The sequence below is a fragment of the Oncorhynchus clarkii genome, chromosome 21, assembly GCF_045791955.1.
Source record: "Oncorhynchus clarkii lewisi isolate Uvic-CL-2024 chromosome 21, UVic_Ocla_1.0, whole genome shotgun sequence".
In the NCBI taxonomy this organism is placed as follows: Eukaryota; Metazoa; Chordata; class Actinopteri; order Salmoniformes; family Salmonidae; genus Oncorhynchus; species Oncorhynchus clarkii.
Genome location: NC_092167.1, coordinates 53,965,028 through 53,989,240, shown reverse-complemented (window position 1 = coordinate 53,989,240; position 24,213 = coordinate 53,965,028). Strand labels below are relative to the sequence as shown.

General features: G+C 45.4%; 2 protein-coding genes across 3 annotated transcripts in view; one reads left to right on the top strand and one right to left on the bottom strand.

Moving 5' to 3' along the window:
- Positions 1–5,475, top strand: part of LOC139379265 (dentin sialophosphoprotein-like) — a 17,150-nt gene extending 11,675 nt beyond the window's left edge. Inside the window, exon 6 of the mRNA XM_071122064.1 lies at positions 4,871–5,475. Within this exon, the coding sequence (XP_070978165.1) occupies positions 4,871–5,475 (605 nt within the window). The remainder of the gene's footprint in view (positions 1–4,870) is intronic.
- A 5,272-nt stretch (positions 5,476–10,747) lies between these two features.
- Positions 10,748–24,213, bottom strand: part of LOC139379147 (transferrin receptor 2) — a 73,287-nt gene continuing 59,821 nt past the window's right edge. For both annotated transcript variants that reach the window (XM_071121988.1, XM_071121989.1), the window contains exons 17-18: positions 16,954–17,094; positions 10,748–14,575 (exon numbers count right to left, since the gene is read on the bottom strand). In XM_071121988.1, coding sequence (XP_070978089.1) covers positions 14,333–14,575; positions 16,954–17,094 — 384 coding nt within the window. In that variant the 3' untranslated portion in view covers positions 10,748–14,332. The remainder of the gene's footprint in view (positions 14,576–16,953; positions 17,095–24,213) is intronic.

Below are 24,213 nucleotides of genomic sequence, written 5' to 3'. Positions count from 1 at the left end.
ACATGTTGAGGTATGAGTGTGTGGTTTGTTCCCAGACAGACAGACAGACAGACAGACAGACAGACAGTATAGATAAACAGACAGACAGACAGACAGTCAATTGAAATAACTACATTAGGCCCTAATCTACAGATTTCTGATGACTGGGAGCCAGGCCCAGTCAATCTTGATACGCCTCACCTGGCCAGGCCCAGTCAATCTTGATATGCCACACCTGGCCAGGCCCAGTCAATCTTGATATGCCACACCTGGCCATGCCCAGTCAATCTTGATATGCCACACCTGGCCAGGCCCAGTCAATCTTGATATGCCACACCTGGCCAGGCCCAGTCAATCTTGATATGCCACACCTGGCCAGGCCCAGTCAATCTTGATATGCCACACCTGCCACACCTGGCCAGGCCCAGTCAATCTGGCCAGGCCCAGTCAATCTTGATATGCCACACCTGGCCAGGCCCAGTCAATCTTGATACGCCTCACCTGGCCAGGCCCAGTCAATCTTGATACGCCTCACCTGGCCAGGCCCAGTCAATCTTGATACGCCACACCTGGCCAGGCCCAGTCAATCTTGATATGCCACACCTGGCCAGGCCCAGTCAATCTTGATATGCCACACCTGGCCAGGCCCAGTCAATCTTGATATGCCACACCTGGCCAGGCCCAGTCAATCTTGATATGCCACACCTGGCCAGGCCACACCTGGCCAGGCCCAGTCAATCTTGATATGCCACACCTGATATGCCACACCTGGCCAGGCCCAGTCAATCTTGATGGCCACGCCACACCTGGCCAGGCCCAGTCAATCTTGATATGCCACACCTGGCCAGGCCCAGCCACACCTGGCCAGGCCCAGTCAATCTTGATATGCCACACCTGGCCAGGCCCAGTCCTTGATATGCCACACCTGGCCAATCAATCTTGATACGCCTCACCTGGCCTGGCCCAGTCAATCTTGATATGCCACACCTGGCCAGGCCCAGTCAATCTTGATATGCCACACCTGGCCAGGCCCAGTCAATCTTGATATGCCACACCTGGCCAGGCCCAGTCAACCTTGATATGCCACACCTGGCCAGGCCCAGTCAATCTTGATATGCCACACCTGGCCAGGCCCAGTCAATCTTGATATGCCACACCTGGCCAGGCCCAGTCAATCTTGATATGCCTCACCTGGCCAGGCCCAGTCAATCTTGATATGCCTCACCTGGCCATACGCCACACCTGGCCAGGCTCAGTCAATCTTGATATGCCTCACCTGGCCAGGCCCAGTCAATCTTGATATGCCTCACCTGGCCAGGCCCAGTCAATCTTGATATGCCACACCTGGCCAGGCCCAGTCAATCTTGATATGCCACACCTGGCCAGGTTCAGTCAATCTTGATACGCCTCACCTGGCCAGGCCCAGTCAATCTTGATATGCCACACCTGGCCAGGCCCAGTCAATCTTGATATGCCACACCTGGCCAGGCCCAGTCAATCTTGATATGCCACACCTGGCCAGGCCCAGTCAATCTTGATACGCCTCACCTGGCTTGGCCCAGTCAAACTTGATATGCCACACCTGGCCAGGCCCAGTCAATCTTGATATGCCACACCTGGCCAGGCCCAGTCAATCTTGATATGCCACACCTGGCCAGGCCCAGTCAATCTTGATATGCCACACCTGGCCAGGCCCAGTCAATCTTGATATGCCACACCTGGCCAGACCCAGTCAATCTTGATATGCCACACCTGGCCAGGCCCAGTCAATCTTGATATGCCACACCTGGCCAGGCCCAGTCAATCTTGATATGCCACACCTGGCCAGGCCCAGTCAATCTTGATATGCCTCACCTGGCCAGGCCCAGTCAATCTTGATATGCCTCACCTGGCCATACGCCACACCTGGCCAAGCTCAGTCAATCTTGATATGCCTCACCTGGCCAGGCCCAGTCAATCTTGATATGCCTCACCTGGCCAGGCCCAGTCAATCTTGATATGCCACACCTGGCCAGGCCCAGTCAATCTTGATATGCCTCACCTGGCCAGGCCCAGTCAATCTTGATATGCCTCACCTGGCCATACGCCACACCTGGCCAGGCCCAGTCAATCTTGATATGCCTCACCTGGCCAGGCCCAGTCAATCTTGATATGCCTCACCTGGCCAGGCCCAGTCAATCTTGATATACCACACCTGGCCAGGCCCAGTCAATCTTGATATGCCACACCTGGCCAAGCCCAGTCAATCTTGATATGCCACACCTGGCCAGGCCCAGTCAATATTGATATGCCACACCTGGCCAGGCCCAGTCAATCTTGATATGCCTCACCTGGCCATACGCCTCACCTGGCCATACGCCTCACCTGGCCATACGCCTCACCTGGCCATACGCCTCACCTGGCCATACGCCTCACCTGGCAGGTGGATGATTTATCTTGTCAAAGGAGGAATGTTCACTAACAGGGATGTAAACACAATTTGAGAGAAATCAGCTTTTTGGATGGATGATCTTGGCAGAGAAATGTTCACTAACATATAGTCTGTCTGTCTGTCTGTCTGTCTGTCTGTCTGTCTGTCTGGGCCTGTCTGTCTGTCTCGGCCTGTCTGTCTCTGTGTAATATTTGTGGTGATGTCATGACACCAGGAGAACACAAAGTAGAGTTATTACATTATTATATTACAGCTCTCTCAAACAGTTTGTTTACCAGAATAATCCGGAAGATTCAGAGTGTGTGTGTGTGTGTGTGTGTGTGTGTGTGTGTGTGTTATTTTAGGCTTGGCTCTATAATAGCTTGAATCACTGGCCTGTACAATGACCCTATCATACACAGCTGATAACTATACTTAACATAAATTTTCTCTCTCTCTCTCACACACTCTCACACACACACACACACACACACACACACACACACACACACACACACACACACACACACACACACACACACACACACACACACACACAGTATTCTAAATATAGCGACCCTAATACCGTGCTGCTTGAGGACTAGAATATACTATATACTGTCTCCTCTCTCCGAGTAATTCTATGGTATCAGGGGTGACAATATATTTATTCAGACAGACGGTCAATTATAAAGTGAGATTCACTGCAGCAGGTGTGGCCACAGGTGTGTGTGTTTTACTTCAAGAGTTTAAATAGCCAACCACAACCACACACACTCCTTTAAACCACAAGTTTACCAGAAGACGAGGAAGGCGACACCATCAGGTAAGTCTTCTCCTCTCCCCTCTCTTCTCTCCTTCTCACCACTCTTCTCCTCCTCCCGTTACCTCTCTTCTCCTCTCCCCTCTCTTCTCTCCTCCTCACCACTCTTCTCCTCTCCTTACCTCTCCTCATTCTCTCTTCTCCTCTCCTCCTCCTCTCCTTACTTCTCCTCCTCTTCTCCTTCCCTCTTCTCCTCGTTTCTCTCGTTACCCCTCTCCTCTCCTCCTCTTGTTACCTCTCCTCTACTCCTCCCGTTACCTTTCCTCTTCTCCTCCTTTCTTCTCCTCCTCCTGTTACCTCTCTTCTCCTCTCCTCCTCCTCTCCTTACTTCTCCTCCTCTTCTCCTTCCCTCTTCTCCTCTCCTCCTCTCGTTACCTCTTCTCCTCGTTTCTCTCTTTATCTATCTCCTCTCCTCCTCTTGTTACCTCTTTCCTCCACTCTTCTCCTTTCTTTATTTTGAGGGACCTTGCATCATGCAGGTCCATTTCAACTGATGAACATGTTACAGGATATTACAGGACACAAAACCTGACAGTGAGAGACGACATGATGAAGATCAAACTGCTTCTGCTGATCTGGACTGCATCTGTGAACAGCCTGCCGGTAAGTAGCCTGATGATGAAGATGGTGATGATGAGGATGGTGGTGATGATGAGGATGGTGATGATCATGGTGTTGATGATGAGGTTGGTGATGATGATGATGATGGTGATGGTGGTGAGGATGGTGATGATGATGAGGAGGATGATGATGGTGGTGGTGGTGATGGTGGTGATGAGATGATGATGAGGATAGTGATTAGGATGATGGTGATGATGATGAGGATGATGATGGTGGTGGTGGTGGTGGTGATGGTGGTGAGGATGGTGATGATGATGAGGATGGTGATGATGAGGATGATGATGATGGTGGATGTGGTGATGGTGGTGATGAGGATGGTGATGGTGGTAGTGATGGTGATGAGGATGGTGATGATGATGAGGATGATGGTGACGAGGATGATGATGATGATGGGGGTCATGGTGATGAGGATGGGGGTCATGGTGATAAGGATGGTGGTGGTGATGATGGTGAGGATGAGGGTCATGATGATGATAATGGTGATAAGGATGGTGTTAAAGATCTCTCCTCCTGTAGGTCCAGACAGAGTAGTTGATGTCCGTTTCTGAGGGTAGTGGAGATGACAACACTGCCACCAGCTTTGAGAGAGAGAGTATTAAATGCATTACCATGACCTGTTGTCTGTGTCTTGCAGTGGCAAGCCTCCCCCCTGTCTGGCGTCAGCCCCTGGGGGATAGGAGAGGGTCACGAGAGAGGAGAGGACCCAGACGGCAGCTCAGCCCGGACTGGCCAGGACAGTAGAAAGGGGTGGGGTCTCGCCTTAGAGGGGTTTCCGGGAGTCACGCCTACCACGTTCCCTCAACCAACCAGAGCACAGGACAGTGGCCCCTCTCCCAGACCTATGCATGTGAGGAGGGGGCGTAGTCTCAAGGTTGATGACATCGCCAGCAATGACATTACAGAGGAGGAGCTGACAATGTCCTATAAAACTCTTCCTGGTTACAGTGAGGACCGGTTGCTAGGGGAGGAGTTTGGTGATTATGGGATGCAGAGGGACTCACCCGGCAGTGAATCGCATACCGGGAAAGACCCGACAGATCACAATGACTCCTCCAAATCAAGTGATTCTGTTGACTCTAACACCTCTAGTGATTCAAGTGACTCTAACACCTCTAGTGATTCAAGCGATTCCTCCAAGTCAAGTGACTCTAGCGATTCAAGTGATTCCAGCAACTCAAGTGATTCAAGTGACTCTAGCGACTCTAGCGACTCTAGCGACTCTAGCGACTCTAGTGACTCTAGCGACTCTAGCGACTCTAGTGACTCTAGTGACTCTAGCGATTCTAGCGACTCAAGTGATTCTAGCGACTCAAGTGATTCTAGCGACTCAAGTGATTCTAGCGACTCAAGTGATTCTAGCGACTCAAGCGATTCTAGCGACTCAAGTGATTCTAGCGATTCTAGCGACTCAAGTGATTCTAGCGACTCAAGTGATTCTAGCGACTCTAGCGACTCAAGTGACTCTAGTGATTCAAGTGATTCTAGTGACTCAAGCGATTCTAGTGACTCAAGCGATTCTAGTGACTCAAGCGATTCTAGCGACTCTAGCGACTCAAGTGACTCTAGTGATTCAAGTGACTCTAGTGATTCAAGTGACTCTAGTGATTCAAATGATTCTGGCAATTCAAGTGATTCTAAGTGATTCTAAAAGTTAAAGTGAATCAATCTCCACAGACAAATAACGACAGTGACTCTAGTACCAGCTAGGCAGCGAGAGAGAGAGAGAGAGGAGAGACAACAAGACAGAGGAAGAGAGAGAGAGAGAGAGGAGAGACAACAAGACAGAGAGAGAGAGAGACAGAGAGAGACAGAGAGACAGAGAGGAGAGAGAGAGGAGAGAGAGAGAGAGACAGAGAGAGAGAGAGACAGAGAGAGAGGAAGACAGAGAGAGAGAGAGAGGAAGAGAACAAGACAGAGAGAGAGAACAAGACAGAGAGAGAGAGAACCAGACAGAGAGAGAGAGAACCAGAGCCAGATGTCATACTATGTCTCAAGCTTGTAGGACTGCAATAGTACCTTTTTATATAGATTATAGATATATTTTATATAGATTTCTAATATGTGCTTTTCTATGTGTGTCTCATTTTACAGTTGTGTTTTTCATGTTTACTAGTAAATAAAGTGTTCCACAATAAAACACTGGCCAAGTGACTTGTGTAACGTAGAGGCCTTTTAAATGGGTTTATATGATCACACACACTTACACTTAAACTTACATTTCAATTTCATTTTCAATGACATCATTGTTGTGCTTTGTGTGATTTTAACCACGTAGGCATTGCCTCCTGATGATGTCATGTTTAACACTCATCTTCCTCCATCTTTTTGTACTACTAAACAAAGGAACGCTCAATTTTAACTTGTTGGGGTGGTGCTGGAGGGGGCGAATATGAAACAAACAGAGACAGTGGGCATTTGTGTTTTGTTCAGTTTTGGGTGTGATCCCGTCTCTATGGTCCTATAAACCAAGCCACAGTCTAGGTCCCGCTCTGACCCTGTCCTAGTCACACAAACCACATAACACCTCCTGGAGAGGAGCAGGGAGGAGAGGAGAAGACCACATACCACATAACACCTCCTGGAAAGGAGCAGGGAGGAGAGGAGAAGACCACATACCACATAACACCTCCTGGAGAGGAGCAGGGAGGAGAGGAGAAGACCACATACCACATAACACCTCCTGGAAAGGAGCAGGGAGGAGAGGAGAAGACCACATAGCACATAACACCTCCTAGAGAGGAGCAGGGAGGAGAGGAGAAGACCACAGACCACATAACACCTCCTAGAGAGGAGCAGGGAGGAGAGGAGAAGACCACTCCAGGAGTGAAGGAGAGGAACAGGGAGGAGAGGAGAAGACCACTCCAGGGGAGAAGGAGAGGAGAAGACCACTCCAGGAGTGAAGGAGAGGAACAGGGAGGAGAGGAGAAGACCACTCCAGGGGAGAAGGAGAGGAGAAGACCACTCCAGGAGTGAAGGAGGGGAACAGGGAGGAGAGGAGAAGACCACTCCAGGAGTGAAGGAGAGGATCAGGGAGGAGAGGAGAAGACCACAGACCACATAACACCTCCTAGAGAGGATCAGGGGAGGCAAGGAGAAGACCACTCCAGGGGAGAAGGAGAGGAGAAGACCACTCCAGGAGTGAAGGAGAGGAAAAGGGAGGAGAGGAGAAGACCACTCCAGGAGTGAAGGAGAGGATCAGGGAGGAGAGGAGAAGACCACAGACCACATAACACCTCCTAGAGAGGATCAGGGGAGGCAAGGAGAAGACCACTCCAGGGGAGAAGGAGAGGAGAAGACCACTCCAGGGGAGAAGGAGAGGAGAAGACCACTCCAGGAGTGAAGGAGAGGAACAGGGAGGAGAGGAGAAGACAACTCCAGGAGTGAAGGAGAGGACCACCCCCGGTTTGAACCCAACAACGCATCCCCAGACATCATAATGTAGAAATATCCTGTCCAATCAGCTGTCTCAGAATAACAGAGTTGTATAATAAAACAGACACTGTTAAATGAAAACATTTTAAAACCATCTGTTCAGGAGTTTAACACACCCACCACCAACCACAGGTTTCAGAACAACTAACCGCAGGGCGAAGGAGTGGTCTGTGATGCATCCTATCTGTGTTGTGATTGGTTGATCAGGGTGAGAGGAGTTCTGATTGGTGTGAGTTTTAAATCAACCCCAATAGGGACCAGAACTCTGGTCTGAAACATTGGATTAGAGACCTACAGACTACAGAACCAGTCTGCTGTTTAAAGACTTTCAGCTGAGCATCAGGTAAAACCGGACAGAGATTAATTAGGAGAAAACAAACGGTTTGCTTAAACGTTCACCTTTTATGTTATCTGGAGTTGTAACGTTGAGATTGTTGCTGAAGAGGCCTGGTCATGTGTAGTAGTGGTGTGGTGCCGTAGTGTAGAGGCCTGGTCATATTCCATAATGAATGATACAGTGACAATATGAAGACGATGCTGTTCATTTACAGGTCAAACTAACAACTATTACTGTTGGTCTGTTAACAGGTCTGTTAGTTAAACTAACAACTATTACTGTTGATCTGTTAGTTAAACTAACAACTATTACTGTTGATCTGTTAGTTAAACTAACAACTATTACTGTTGATCTGTTAGTTAAACTAACAACTATTACTGTTGATCTGTTAGTTAAACTAACAACTATTACTGTTGATCTGTTAACAGGTCTGATAGTTAAACTAACAACTATTACTGTTGGTCTGTTAACAGGTCTGATAGTTAAACTAACAATTATTACTGTTGATCTGTTAACAGGTCTGTTAGTTAAACTAACAACTATTAGTGTTGATCTGTTAGTTAAACTAACAACTATTACTGTCGGTCTGTTAACAGGTCATGAGGATTGTGTTGATCTGGATATGTGTACTGGGCATGAGTCTAGCATTCCCTGTAAGTATCTCTTACTCTCTGCCTCTCTTACTCCCTCCCTCCATCCCAGGCTGTGTTCTGCCTCTCTTTCTCCCTCCCTCTGTCCCATGATGTGTTCTGCCTCTCTTTCTCCCCCCCTCCATCCCAGGCTGTGTTCTGCCTCTCTTACTCCCTCCCTCCATCCCAGGCTGTGTTCTGCCTCTCTTTCTCCCTCCCTCCATCCCAGGCTGTGTTCTGCCTCTCTTTCTCCCTCCCTCCATCCCAGGCTGTGTTCTGCCTCTCTTTCTCCCTCCCTCCATCCCAGGCTGTGTTCTGCCTCTCTTTCTCCCTCCCTCCATCCCAGGCTGTGTTCTGCCTCTCTTTCTCCCTCCCTCCATCCCAGGCTGTGTTCTGCCTCTCTTTCTCCCTCCCTCCATCCCAGGCTGTGTTCTGCCTCTCTTTCTCCCTCCCTCCATCCCAGGCTGTGTTCTGCCTCTCTTTCTCCCTCCCTCCATCCCAGGCTGTGTTCTGTCTCTCTCTCTCTGTCTCCCTGCATCTCCCTCCTAACAGGCTGTGTTCTGTCTCTCTCTCTCTGTCTCCCTCCATCTCCCTCCTAACAGGCTGTGTTCTGTCTCTCTCCCTCCATCTCCCTCCTAACAGGCTGTGTTCTGTCTCTCCCGCCATCTCTCAGGTCCACAAGAGACGGGTGACAAGATCAGACAACGATGAAGGAGAGGGGGTAAGTGGCACGCACGCACACACACACACACACACACGCGCGATTAACCGACTCTTTCCATCGTTCTCTCAGCAACAGAGTGACTACAGTCATTCAAGTGATGAAGAGGAGGAGGAGGGAGGACAGGAAAGAGAAGCGGGAGGGGAAGGAGGAGAGGGAGAAGAAGAGGGGGGAGAGGGTGAGGAAGAGGGAGGAGAGGAAAGTGAAGAGAGTGATGAGGAAGAGAGTGACAGTGATGAAGAGGAGGGGGGTGAAGAAGGAGAAGAAGGAGAGAAGGAAATAAGAGAGGAAGAAGGAGAGGGAAATGAAGGAGAGAATGAAGAGGGTGGGGAGGAAACAGGAGGGGAAGAAGGAGAGGGAAATGAAGAGGGTGTGGAGGAAACAGGAGGGGAAGAAGGAGAGGGAATGAGGGGAGAGGAGACAGGAGTGGACGGGGAAGGAGAGCAGCCTCCTCCAGTGGACGGGGAAGGAGAGCAGCCTCCTCCAGTGGACGGGGAAGGAGAGCAGCCTCCTCCAGTGGACGGGAAGGAGAGCAGCCTCCTCCAGTGGACGGGGAAGGAGAGCAGCCTACTCCAGTGGACGGCAGAGAGAAAGCAACATCATAGCCAGGTAAGACAGAAATACAGTACCTAGAGCTAACTTAAATGACATTGAATATTCTGTAGAAAACAACATATCGTAGAATCCATGTCGTAGGATATTGATTGCTTGGTTCTGAACTCGCAGATCCAGCCCTGCCAGGGGAGACGAGACGACCCCTCAGTCTAACAACACTGATCCCAGGATGACTAATGGAGCCCAGAGACATCAGACCACATCGCCAGACAGACATGACTAATCTATCCAGTGACTTTATCTGTAGTCTCTCAGGAAGGACAGAGCACCTGTGGTTGATGTTTTTAATAGTTCTGACTGTAAACAGCCTGACATTTATGTTTGACTGTTTGACTGTTTCAGTAAACAGCCTGACATTGATGTTTGACTGTTTCAGTAAACAGCCTGTTATTGATGTTTGACTGTTTCAGTAAACAGCCTGACTGTTTCAGTAAACAGCCTGACATTTATGTTTGACTGTTTCAGTAAACAGCCTGTTATTGATGTTTGACTGTTTCAGTAAACAGCCTGACATTGATGTTTGACTGTTGGCAGATGTTGTTTTACAGTTGTGTCACATTGAGCGAATTGTTATTGTTCTTCAATAAAATGTTTAAAATCTGCCCCAGTGGTTTTATGATGTATTTTTATGACTGTGTAGGAAGTTAGTGAAGGAGAGGAGGAGAGGAGGAGAGGAAGAGAGGAGGAGAGGAGGAAAGGAGGAGAGGAAGAGAGGAGGAGAGGAAGAGAGGAGGAGAGGAAGAGAGGAGGAGAGGAGGAGAGGAAGAGAGGAGGAGAGGAGGAAAGGAGGAGAGGAAGAGAGGAGGAGAGGGAGAGAGGAGGAGAGGAAGAGAGGAGGAGAGGAAAGGAGGAGAGGAAGAGAGGAGGAGAGGAGGAGAGGAGGAGAGGAAGAGAGGAGGAGAGGAGGAGAAGAGGAGAGGAAGAGAGGAGGAGAGGAGGAGAGGAGGAAAGGAGGAGAGGAGGAGAGGAAGAGAGGAGGAGAGGAAGAGAGGAAGAGAGGAGGAGAGGAGGAAAGGAGGAGAGCAAGAGAGGAGGAAAGGAGGAGAGGGAGAGAGGAGGAGAGGAGGAGAGGAGGAGAGGGAGAGAGGAAGAGAGGAGGAGAGGAGGAAAGGAGGAGAGGAAGAGAGGAAGAGAGGAGGAGAGGAGGAGAGGAGGAGAGGAGGAGAGGCCAGACACAGGATGGTTATGAAACAAGAGGAAAATACTTTATTGGGACAAAGTAGCAAAACACAGTCCTCAACAACACTGGCTAGGCAGTGACCTGTGATGTCACAAACAAGGAGGTCAGGGTTCTAAGGACAAAGTAGCAAAACACAGTCCTCAACAACACTGGCTAGGCAGTGACCTGTGATGTCACAAACAAGGAGGTCAGGGTTCTAAGGACAAAGTAGCAAAACACAGTCCTCAACAACACTGGCTAGGCAGTGACCTGTGATGTCACAAACAAGGAGGTCAGGGTTCTAAGGACAAAGTAGCAAAACACAGTCCTCAACAACACTGGCTAGGCAGTGACCTGTGATGTCACAAACAAGGAGGTCAGGGTTCTAAGGACAAAGTAGCAAAACACAGTCCTCAACAACACTGGCTAGGCAGTGACCTGTGATGTCACAAACAAGGAGGTCAGGGTTCTAAGGTCATTCTCAGAGAAAGGGAGGCGTCAGCAAAATAATACCCAGGCTCCATTGAACAAATCAGGTCACCTGGCTTGACCTCTCACCTTCACCATTTAAGCCCCACTCCCGCGTTTGTGACATGAGGGTTGATTGATAGCAGATACTGCTGTTTGATTGGAGGACAGTACTGTATAACTGTCATAATTATGGGAGTCACTGCCCCCGATAATCACTGTTACATCAGAAACCTGGAGGTCGTTACTAACCCTAAGGGCTGATCTAGGACCAGATCACCCTGCACCACTCTAAGCCTGACCACCAGGCAGAGAGAGTACAAAACTGATCCTAGGTCAGTGTCTATAGAAGTAACAGGATCCTATAGGGTGAGTCCCAACGGTACCCTATTCCCTATAGAGCGCACTACACTCATTACCAGGGTGTCATATAGTGCACTATAAAGGCAATAGGGAGCCATTTGGGGATCAGCCATGGAGGAGCAACCAGGTCGTCATGGAGAGGAAATACTAAAGAATCACACAGATTAACGCTCAAAAGCAATCCCAAATAACACCCTGTACACTATATAGTACCCTACACTGGACTAGAGCCCTATATAGTACCCTACACTGGACTAGAGCCCTATATAGTACCCTACACTGGACTAGAGCCCTATAGTATACTGGTCTAGAGCCCTATATAGTACCCTACACTGGACTAGAGCCCTATAGTATACTGGACTAGAGCCCTATATAGTACCCTACACTGGACTAGAGCCCTATATAGTACCCTACACTGGACTAGAGCCCTATATAGTACCCTACACTGGACTAGAGCCCTATAGTATACTGGTCTAGAGCACTATATAGTACCCTACACTGGACTAGAGCCCTATAGTATACTGGTCTAGAGCCCTATATAGTACACTAGACTGGTCTAGAGCCCTATAGTATACTAGTCTAGAGCCCTATATAGTACCCTACACTGGACTAGAGCCCTATAGTATACTGGTCTAGAGCCCTATATAGTACCCTACACTGGACTAGAGCCCTATAGTATACTGGTCTAGAGCCCTATATAGTACCCTACACTGGACTAGAGCCCTATAGTATACTGGTCTAGAGCCCTATATAGTACCCTACACTGGACTAGAGCCCTATAGTATACTGGTCTAGAGCCCTATATAGTACCCTACACTGGACTGGAGCCCTATAGTATACTAGTCTAGAGCCCTATATAGTACCCTACACTGGACTAGAGCCCTATAGTATACTGGTCTAGAGCCCTATATAGTACACTAGACTGGTCTAGAGCCCTATATAGTACCCTACACTGGACTAGAGCCCTATAGTATACTGGTCTAGAGCCCTATATAGTACCCTACACTGGACTAGAGCCCTATATAGTACCCTACACTGGTCTAGAGCCCTATATAGTACCCTACACTGGACTAGAGCCCTATAGTATACTAGTCTAGAGCCCTATATAGTACCCTACACTGGACTAGAGCCCTATATAGTACCCTACACTGGACTAGAGCCCTATATAGTACCCTACACTGGACTAGAGCCCTATATAGTACCCTACACTGGACTAGAGCCCTATATAGTACCCTACACTGGACTAGAGCCCTATAGTATACTGGTCTAGAGCCCTATATAGTACCCTACACTGGACTAGAGCCCTATAGTATACTGGTCTAGAGCCCTATATAGTACCCTACACTGGACTAGAGCCCTATAGTATACTGGTCTAGAGCCCTATATAGTACACTAGACTGGTCTAGAGCCCTATAGTATACTAGTCTAGAGCCCTATATAGTACACTAGACTGGTCTAGAGCCCTATATAGAACACTAGACTGGTCTAGAGCCCTATATAGTACACTAGACTGGTCTAGAACCCTATAGTATACTAGACTAGAGCCCTATGTAGTACACTAGACTGGTCTAGAGCCCTATAGTATACTAGACTAGAGCCCTATGCACTAGACTGGAATAGAGCCCTATGCAGTAGACTGGACTAGAGCCCTATGCAGTAGACTGGACTAGAGCCCTATGCAGTAGACTGGAATAGAGCCCTATGCAGTAGACTGGAATAGAGCCCTATGCAGTAGACTGGACTAGAGCCCTATGCAGTAGACTGGACTAGATCCCTCTGCAGTAGACTGGAATAGACCCCTATGCAGTAGACTGGAATAGAACCCTATGCAGTAGACTGGACTAGAGCCCTATGCAGTAGACTAGACTAGAGCCCTATGCAGTAGACTGGACTAGAGCCCTATGCAGTAGACTAGACTAGAGCCCTATGCAGTAGACTAGACTAGAGCCCTATGCAGTAGACTAGACTAGAGCCCTATGCAGTAGACTAGACTAGAGCCCTATGCAGTAGACTGGAATAGAACCCTATGCAGTAGACTGGACTAGAGCCCTATGCAGTAGACTGGACTAGAGCCCTATGCAGTAGACTGGACTAGAGCCCTATGCAGTAGACTGGACTAGATCCCTCTGCAGTAGACTGGAATAGACCCCTATGCAGTAGACTGGACTAGAGCCCTATGCAGTAGACTGGACTAGAGCCCTATGCAGTAGACTGGAATAGAGCCCTATACAGTAGACTGGACTAGAGCCCTATGCAGTAGACTGGACTAGAGCCCTATGCAGTAGACTGGACTAGAGCCCTATGCAGTAGACTGGACTAGAGCCCTATGCAGTAGACTAGACTAGAGCTGCCTACACCAGAAATACTGTCAGGACAGAGAGGTGTCTGTCTGCCTACACCAGAAATACTGTCAGGACAGAGAGGTGTCTGTCTGCCTACACCAGAAATACTGTCAGGACAGAGAGGTGTCTGACTGCCTACACCAGAAATACTGTCAGGACAGAGAGGTGTCTGTCTGCCTACACCAGAAATACTGTCAGGACAGAGAGGTGTCTGTCTGCCTACACCAGAAATACTGTCAGGGCAGAGAGGTGTCTGTCTGCCTACACCAGAAATACTGTCAGGACAGAGAGGTGTCTGTCTGCCTACACCAGAAATACTGACAGGACAGAGAGGTGAGATAGAGTGTGTATAGTGTGTTTGTGTAATGTGTGTGTGTGTGTATAGTGTGTGTGTGTGTGTGTGTGTGTGTATGCATCTCTACATGTGTTTATGTTAGAAGACATTGTCTATGTTCCAAATGTCTCCACTCAGAGCGTTGGCGGCTCCCTGCAGTGTCCAGGTGAACAGGGCTAGTTGCCGTCGGAAAAGGGCCTCGTTGAAGCGCCTGGGGTCGGAGGTCAGTAGAGAAAGGTGTTCGGTGAGAGCACTCAGAGTGTGTTCCCCCCGACCGTGCAAAACGTGACGGAACGGAGTCTCAACCACAGACACGTACTGGGACAGGAAGTAATACTCTACCTGTAGAGACACATTACACACATTACATCCTGTATATATACACACATTATATATATATATTATATAAAAACACACATTATATATATATATATATATATATTATATAAAAACACACATTATATATATATATATTATATAAAAACACACATTATCTAATGAAGTCATTGAGATACACACTACCGTTCAAAAGTTTGGGGTCACTTAGAAATGTCTTTGTTTTTGAAAGAAAAGCTTTTTTTTTACCATTAAAATAATTGATCAAATTGATCAGAAATACAGTGTAGACATTGTTAATGTTGTAAATGACTGTTGTAGATGGAAAAAGCTGATTTTTAATGGAATATCTACATAGGTGTACAGAGGCCCATTATCAGCAACCATCACTCCTGTGTTTCAATGGCACGTTGGGTTAGCTAATCCAAGTTTATCATTTTAAAAGGCTAATTGATCATTTGAGAACCCTTCTGCAATTATGTTAGCAGAGCTGAAAACTGCTGTCCTGATTAAAGAAGGAATAAAACTGGCCTTCTTTAGACTAGTTGAGTATCTGGAGCATCAGCATTTGTGGGTTCGATTACAGGCTCAAAATGGCCAGAAACAAAGACCTTTCTTCTGAAACTCGTCAGTCTATTCTTGTTCTGAGAAATGAAAGCTATTCCATGAGAGAAATTGCCAAGAAACTGAAGATCTCGTACTACTCCCTCAAAAAACCAGTCTCAACGTCAACAGTGAAGAGGCGACTCCGGGATGCTGGCCTTCTAGGCAGAGTTCCTCTGTCCAGTCTCAACATCAACAGTGAAAAGGCGAGTCTGGGATGCTGGCCTTCTAGGCAGAGTTTCTCTGTCCAGTGTCTGTGTTCTTTTGCCATCTTAATCTTTTATTTTTATTGTCCAGTCTGAGATGTGGCTTTTTCTTTGCAACTCTGCCTAGAAGGCCAGCATCCCGGAGTCGTCTCTTCACTGTTGACGTTGAGACTGGACAGAGGATCTCTGACTAGAAGGCCAGCATCCCAGAGTCACCTCTTCACTGACTGGTGTTTTGTGGGTACTATTTAATGAAGCTGCCAGTTGAGGACTTGTGAGGCGTCTGTTTCTCAATCTAGACACTCAAATGTACTTGTCCTCTTGCTCAACTGTGCACTGGGGCCTCCCACTCCTCTTTCTATTCTGGTTAGAGACAGTTTGCGCTGTTCTGTGAAGGGAGTAGTACACAGCGTTGTGCGAGATCTTCAGTTTCTTGGCAATTTCTCTCATGGAATAGCCTTCATTTCTCAGAACAAGAATAGACTGACGAGTTTCAGAAGAAAGGTCTTTGTTTCTGGCTATTTTGAGCCTGTAATCGAACTCATAAATGGTGATGCTCCAGATACTCAACTAGTCTAAAGAAGGCCAGTTTTATTGCTTCTTTAATCAGGACAACAGTTTTCAGCTCTGCTAACATAATTGCAAAAGGGTTTTCTAATGATCAATTAGCCTTCTAAAATTATAAACTTGGATTAGCTAACCCAACGTGACATTGGAACACTGTACGCCTATGTCGATATTCCATTATAAATCAGCTGTTTCCAGGTACAACAGTTATTTCCAACATTAACAATGTCTACACTGTATTTCTGATCAATTTTATGTTATTTTAATGGACAAAAAAATGCTTTTCTTTCAAAAACAAGGACATTTCTAAGTGACCCCAAACGTTTGAACGGTAGTGTATATGAACACACACACACTACATATATACAAACACACACAATATATATATATACATATACATAAATATATATATATATATACACACACATATATCTATATATATACACAGATACACATAACCATTATCGATCTATATATATATATATATATATATAAACCCTCACACACACACATTACATATATACAGGACCAGTCAAAGGTTTGGACACCTTCTCAATCCAGGGTTTTTCTTTATTTCTACTATTTTCTACATTGTAGAATAATATTGAAGACATCAGAACTATGAAATAACACATATGGAATCATGTAGTAACTGAAAAAGTGTTAAACATATTTGAGATTTTTCAAAGTAGCCACCCTTTGCCTTGATGACAATTTTTCACACTCTTGGCATTCTCTCAACCAGCTTCATGAGGAATGGTTTTCCTACAGTCTTGAAGGAGTTCCCCACATATGCTGAGCACTTGTTGGCTGCTTTTCCTTCACTCTGCGGTACAACTCATCCCAAACCATCTCAATTGTATAAAATAAAGAAAAACCCTTAAATGAGTAGGTATGTCCAAACTTTTGACTGGTATACACAGACCACCAGAGAGACAGAGAATCCGACAGACAGAGAGAGACAGAGAATCAGACAGACAGAGACAGACACAGCTATCCCCTACCTACCCTCATCATGCGTGTGTTGTAGATGCGTGTCATAGTCTCGTCCTGTACATCAGAGTTCAGTATGGCCTCCTGCAGGGTCTCAGCTGCTCTGCTGTAGTCTCCTCTAGCACTGAACACCCACTGAGGAGAGAGACCACGAGCCTGGAGGGAGAGGGAGAAGTGTTAGACTAATAGCCCTCCTTAGCCATCCCGCTTGGGGAGTGTCCCTCGGTGGGGGAGTGTCCCTCGGTGGGGGAGTGTCCCTCGTGGGGGAGTGTCCCTCCAAAACAGAGAAACTAGTGTAGGGCCAGATTAATAACCCTATGGAATGGGACATCACTAGTGTAGTTAGAGATTAATAACCCTATGGAATGGGACATCACTAGTTTAGGGACAGATTAATAACCCTATGGAATGGGACATCACTAGTGTAGTTAGAGATAAATAACCCTATGGAATGGGACATCACTAGTGTAGGGCCAGATTAATAACCCTATGGAATGGGACATCACTAGTGTAGGGACAGATTAATAACCCTATGGAATGGGACATCACTAGTGTAGGGACAGATTAATAACCCAATGGAATGGGACATCACTAGTGTAGGGACAGATTAATAACCCTATGGAATGGGACATCACTAGTGTAGTTAGAGATAAATAACCTTATGGAATGGGACATCACTAGTGTAGGGACAGATTAATAACCCAATGGAATGGGACATCACTAGTGTAGGGACAGATTAATAACCCTATGGAATGGGACATCACTAGTGTAGGGACAGATTAATAACCCTATGGAATGGGACATCACTAGTGTAGGGACAGATTAATAACCCTATGGAATGGGACATCACTAGTGTAGTTAGAGATAAATAACCTTATGGAATGAGACATCACTAGTGTAGGGACAGATTAATAACCCTATGGAATGGGACATCACTAGTGTAGTTAGAGATAAATAACCTTATGGAATGGGACATCACTAGTGTAGGGACAGATTAATAACCCTATGGAATGGGACATCACTAGTGTAGGGACAGATTAATAACCCTATGGAATGGGACATCACTAGTGTAGGGACAGATTAATAACCCAATGGAATGGGACATCACTAGTGTACTTATAGATAAATAACCCTATGGAATGGGACATCACTAGTGTAGGGACAGATTAATAACCCTATGGAATGAGACATCACTAGTGTAGTTAGAGATAAATAACCCTTTGGAATGGGACATCACTAGTGTAGGGACAGATTAATAACCCTATGGAATGGGACATCACTAGTGTAGTTAGAGATAAATAACCTTATGGAATGGGACATCAGTAGTGTAGTTAGAGATAAATAACCTTATGGAATGGGACATCACTAGTGTAGGGACAGATTAATAACCCTATGGAATGGGACATCACTAGTGTAGTTAGAGATAAATAACCCTATGGAATGGGACATCACTAGTTTAGGGACAGATTAATAACCCTATGGAATGGGACATCACTAGTGTAGGGACAGATTAATAACCCTATGGAATGGGACATCACTAGTGTAGTTAGAGATAAATAACCCTATGGAATGGGACATCACTAGTGTAGGGACAGATTAATAACCCTATGGAATGGGACATCACTAGTGTAGGGACAGATAAATAACCCTATGGAATGGGACATCACTAGTGTAGGGACAGATTAATAACCCTATGGAATGGGACATCACTAGTGTAGGGACAGATTAATAACCCTATGGAATGGGACATCACTAGTGTAGGGACAGATTAATAACCCTATGAAATGGGACATCACTAGTGTAGGGACAGATGAATAACCCTATGGAATGGGACATCACTAGTGTAGGGACAGATTAATAACCCTATGGAATGAGACATCACTAGTGTAGGGACAGATTAATAACCCTATGGAATGGGACATCACTAGTGTAGTTAGAGATAAATAACCCTATGGAATGGGACATCACTAGTGTAGGGACAGATTAATAACCCTATGGAATGAGACATCACTAGTGTAGGGACAGATTAATAACCCTATGGAATGGGACATCACTAGTGTAGGGCCAGATTAATAACCCTATGGAATGGGACATCACTAGTGTAGGGACAGATTAATAACCCTATGGAATGGGACATCACTAGTGTAGTTAGAGATAAATAACCCTATGGAATGGGACATCACTAGTGTAGGGACAGATGAATAACCCTATGGAATGGGACATCACTAGTGTAGGGACAGATTAATAACCCTATGGAATGGGACATCACTAGTGTAGTTAGAGATAAATAACCTTATGGAATGGGACATCACTAGTGTAGGGACAGATTAATAACCCTATGGAATGGGACATCACTAGTGTAGGGACAGATTAATAACCCTATGGAATGGGACATCACTAGTGTAGTTAGAGATTAATAACCCTATGGAATGGGACATCACTAGTGTAGGGGCAGATGAATAACCCTATGGAATGGGACATCACAAGTGTAGGGACAGATTAATAACCCTATGGAATGGGACATCACTAGTATAGTTAGAGATAAATAACCCTATGGAATGGGACATCACTAGTGTAGGGACAGATAAATAACCCTATGGAATGAGACATCACTAGTGTAGGGACAGATTAATAACCCAATGGAATGGGACATCACTAGTGTAGGGACAGATTAATAACCCTATGGAATGGGACATCACTAGTGTAGGGACAGATTAATAACCCTATGGAATGGGACATCACTAGTGTAGGGACAGATTAATAACCCTATGGAATGGGACATCACTAGTGTAGGGACTGATTAATAACCCTATGGAATGGGACATCACTAGTGTAGGGACAGATTAATAACCCTATGGAATGGGACATCACTAGTGTAGTTAGAGATAAATAACCTTATGGAATGAGACATCACTAGTGTAGGGACAGATTAATAACCCTATGGAATGGGACATCACTAGTGTAGGGACAGATTAATAACCCTATGGAATGGGACATCACTAGTGTAGGGACAGATTAATAACCCAATGGAATGGGACATCACTAGTGTACTTATAGATAAATAACCCTATGGAATGGGACATCACTAGTGTAGGGACAGATTAATAACCCTATGGAATGAGACATCACTAGTGTAGTTAGAGATAAATAACCCTTTGGAATGGGACATCACTAGTGTAGGGACAGATTAATAACCCTATGGAATGGGACATCACTAGTGTAGTTAGAGATAAATAACCTTATGGAATGGGACATCAGTAGTGTAGTTAGAGATAAATAACCTTATGGAATGGGACATCACTAGTGTAGGGACAGATTAATAACCCTATGGAATGGGACATCACTAGTGTAGTTAGAGATAAATAACCCTATGGAATGGGACATCACTAGTTTAGGGACAGATTAATAACCCTATGGAATGGGACATCACTAGTGTAGGGACAGATTAATAACCCTATGGAATGGGACATCACTAGTGTAGTTAGAGATAAATAACCCTATGGAATGGGACATCACTAGTGTAGGGACAGATTAATAACCCTATGGAATGGGACATCACTAGTGTAGGGACAGATAAATAACCCTATGGAATGGGACATCACTAGTGTAGGGACAGATTAATAACCCTATGGAATGGGACATCACTAGTGTAGGGACAGATTAATAACCCTATGGAATGGGACATCACTAGTGTAGGGACAGATTAATAACCCTATGGAATGGGACATCACTAGTGTAGGGACAGATGAATAACCCTATGGAATGGGACATCACTAGTGTAGGGACAGATTAATAACCCTATGGAATGAGACATCACTAGTGTAGGGACAGATTAATAACCCTATGGAATGGGACATCACTAGTGTAGTTAGAGATAAATAACCCTATGGAATGGGACATCACTAGTGTAGGGACAGATTAATAACCCTATGGAATGAGACATCACTAGTGTAGGGACAGATTAATAACCCTATGGAATGGGACATCACTAGTGTAGGGCCAGATTAATAACCCTATGGAATGGGACATCACTAGTGTAGGGACAGATTAATAACCCTATGGAATGGGACATCACTAGTGTAGTTAGAGATAAATAACCCTATGGAATGGGACATCACTAGTGTAGGGACAGATGAATAACCCTATGGAATGGGACATCACTAGTGTAGGGACAGATTAATAACCCTATGGAATGGGACATCACTAGTGTAGTTAGAGATAAATAACCTTATGGAATGGGACATCACTAGTGTAGGGACAGATTAATAACCCTATGGAATGGGACATCACTAGTGTAGGGACAGATTAATAACCCTATGGAATGGGACATCACTAGTGTAGTTAGAGATTAATAACCCTATGGAATGGGACATCACTAGTGTAGGGGCAGATGAATAACCCTATGGAATGGGACATCACAAGTGTAGGGACAGATTAATAACCCTATGGAATGGGACATCACTAGTATAGTTAGAGATAAATAACCCTATGGAATGGGACATCACTAGTGTAGGGACAGATAAATAACCCTATGGAATGAGACATCACTAGTGTAGGGACAGATTAATAACCCAATGGAATGGGACATCACTAGTGTAGGGACAGATTAATAACCCTATGGAATGGGACATCACTAGTGTAGGGACAGATTAATAACCCTATGGAATGGGACATCACTAGTGTAGGGACAGATTAATAACCCAATGGAATGGGACATCACTAGTGTAGGGACAGATTAATAACCCTATGGAATGGGACATCACTAGTGTAGGGACAGATTAATAACCCTATGGAATGGGACATCACTAGTGTAGGGACAGATTAATAACCTTATGGAATGGGACATCACTAGTGTAGGGACAGATTAATAACCCAATGGAATGGGACATCACTAGTGTAGGGACAGATTAATAACCCTATGGAATGGGACATCACTAGTGTAGTTAGAGATAAATAACCTTATGGAATGGGACATCACTAGTGTAGTTAGAGATAAATAACCCTTTGGAATGGGACATCACTAGTGTAGGGACAGATTAATAACCCTATGGAATGGGACATCACTAGTGTAGGGACAGATTAATAACCCTATGGAATGGGACATCACTAGTGTAGTTAGAGATAAATAACCCTATGGAATGGGACATCACTAGTGTAGGGACAGATTAATAACCCTATGGAATGGGACATCACTAGTGTAGGGACAGATAAATAACCCTATGGAATGGGACATCACTAGTGTAGGGACAGATTAATAACCCTATGGAATGGGACATCACTAGTGTAGGGACAGATTAATAACCCTATGGAATGGGACATCACTAGTGTAGGGACAGATTAATAACCCTATGGAATGGGACATCACTAGTGTAGGGACAGATGAATAACCCTATGGAATGGGACATCACTAGTGTAGGGACAGATTAATAACCCTATGGAATGAGACATCACTAGTGTAGGGACAGATTAATAACCCTATGGAATGGGACATCACTAGTGTAGTTAGAGATAAATAACCCTATGGAATGGGACATCACTAGTGTAGGGACAGATTAATAACCCTATGGAATGAGACATCACTAGTGTAGGGACAGATTAATAACCCTATGGAATGGGACATCACTAGTGTAGGGCCAGATTAATAACCCTATGGAATGGGACATCACTAGTGTAGGGACAGATTAATAACCCTATGGAATGGGACATCACTAGTGTAGTTAGAGATAAATAACCCTATGGAATGGGACATCACTAGTGTAGGGACAGATGAATAACCCTATGGAATGGGACATCACTAGTGTAGGGACAGATTAATAACCCTATGGAATGGGACATCACTAGTGTAGTTAGAGATAAATAACCTTATGGAATGGGACATCACTAGTGTAGGGACAGATTAATAACCCTATGGAATGGGACATCACTAGTGTAGGGACAGATTAATAACCCTATGGAATGGGACATCACTAGTGTAGTTAGAGATTAATAACCCTATGGAATGGGACATCACTAGTGTAGGGGCAGATGAATAACCCTATGGAATGGGACATCACAAGTGTAGGGACAGATTAATAACCCTATGGAATGGGACATCACTAGTATAGTTAGAGATAAATAACCCTATGGAATGGGACATCACTAGTGTAGGGACAGATAAATAACCCTATGGAATGAGACATCACTAGTGTAGGGACAGATTAATAACCCAATGGAATGGGACATCACTAGTGTAGGGACAGATTAATAACCCTATGGAATGGGACATCACTAGTGTAGGGACAGATTAATAACCCTATGGAATGGGACATCACTAGTGTAGGGACAGATTAATAACCCTATGGAATGGGACATCACTAGTGTAGGGACAGATTAATAACCCTATGGAATGGGACATCACTAGTGTAGGGACAGATTAATAACCCTATGGAATGGGACATCACTAGTGTAGTTAGAGATAAATAACCTTATGGAATGAGACATCACTAGTGTAGGGACAGATTAATAACCCTATGGAATGGGACATCACTAGTGTAGTTAGAGATAAATAACCTTATGGAATGGAACATCACTAGTGTAGGGACAGATTAATAACCCTATGGAATGGGACATCACTAGTGTAGGGACAGATTAATAACCCTATGGAATGGGACATCACTAGTGTAGGGACAGATTAATAACCCAATGGAATGGGACATCACTAGTGTACTTATAGATAAATAACCCTATGGAATGGGACATCACTAGTGTAGGGACAGATTAATAACCCTATGGAATGAGACATCACTAGTGTAGTTAGAGATAAATAACCCTTTGGAATGGGACATCACTAGTGTAGGGACAGATTAATAACCCTATGGAATGGGACATCACTAGTGTAGTTAGAGATAAATAACCTTATGGAATGGGACATCAGTAGTGTAGTTAGAGATAAATAACCTTATGGAATGGGACATCACTAGTGTAGGGACAGATTAATAACCCTATGGAATGGGACATCACTAGTGTAGTTAGAGATAAATAACCCTATGGAATGGGACATCACTAGTTTAGGGACAGATTAATAACCCTATGGAATGGGACATCACTAGTGTAGGGACAGATTAATAACCCTATGGAATGGGACATCACTAGTGTAGTTAGAGATAAATAACCCTATGGAATGGGACATCACTAGTGTAGGGACAGATTAATAACCCTATGGAATGGGACATCACTAGTGTAGGGACAGATAAATAACCCTATGGAATGGGACATCACTAGTGTAGGGACAGATTA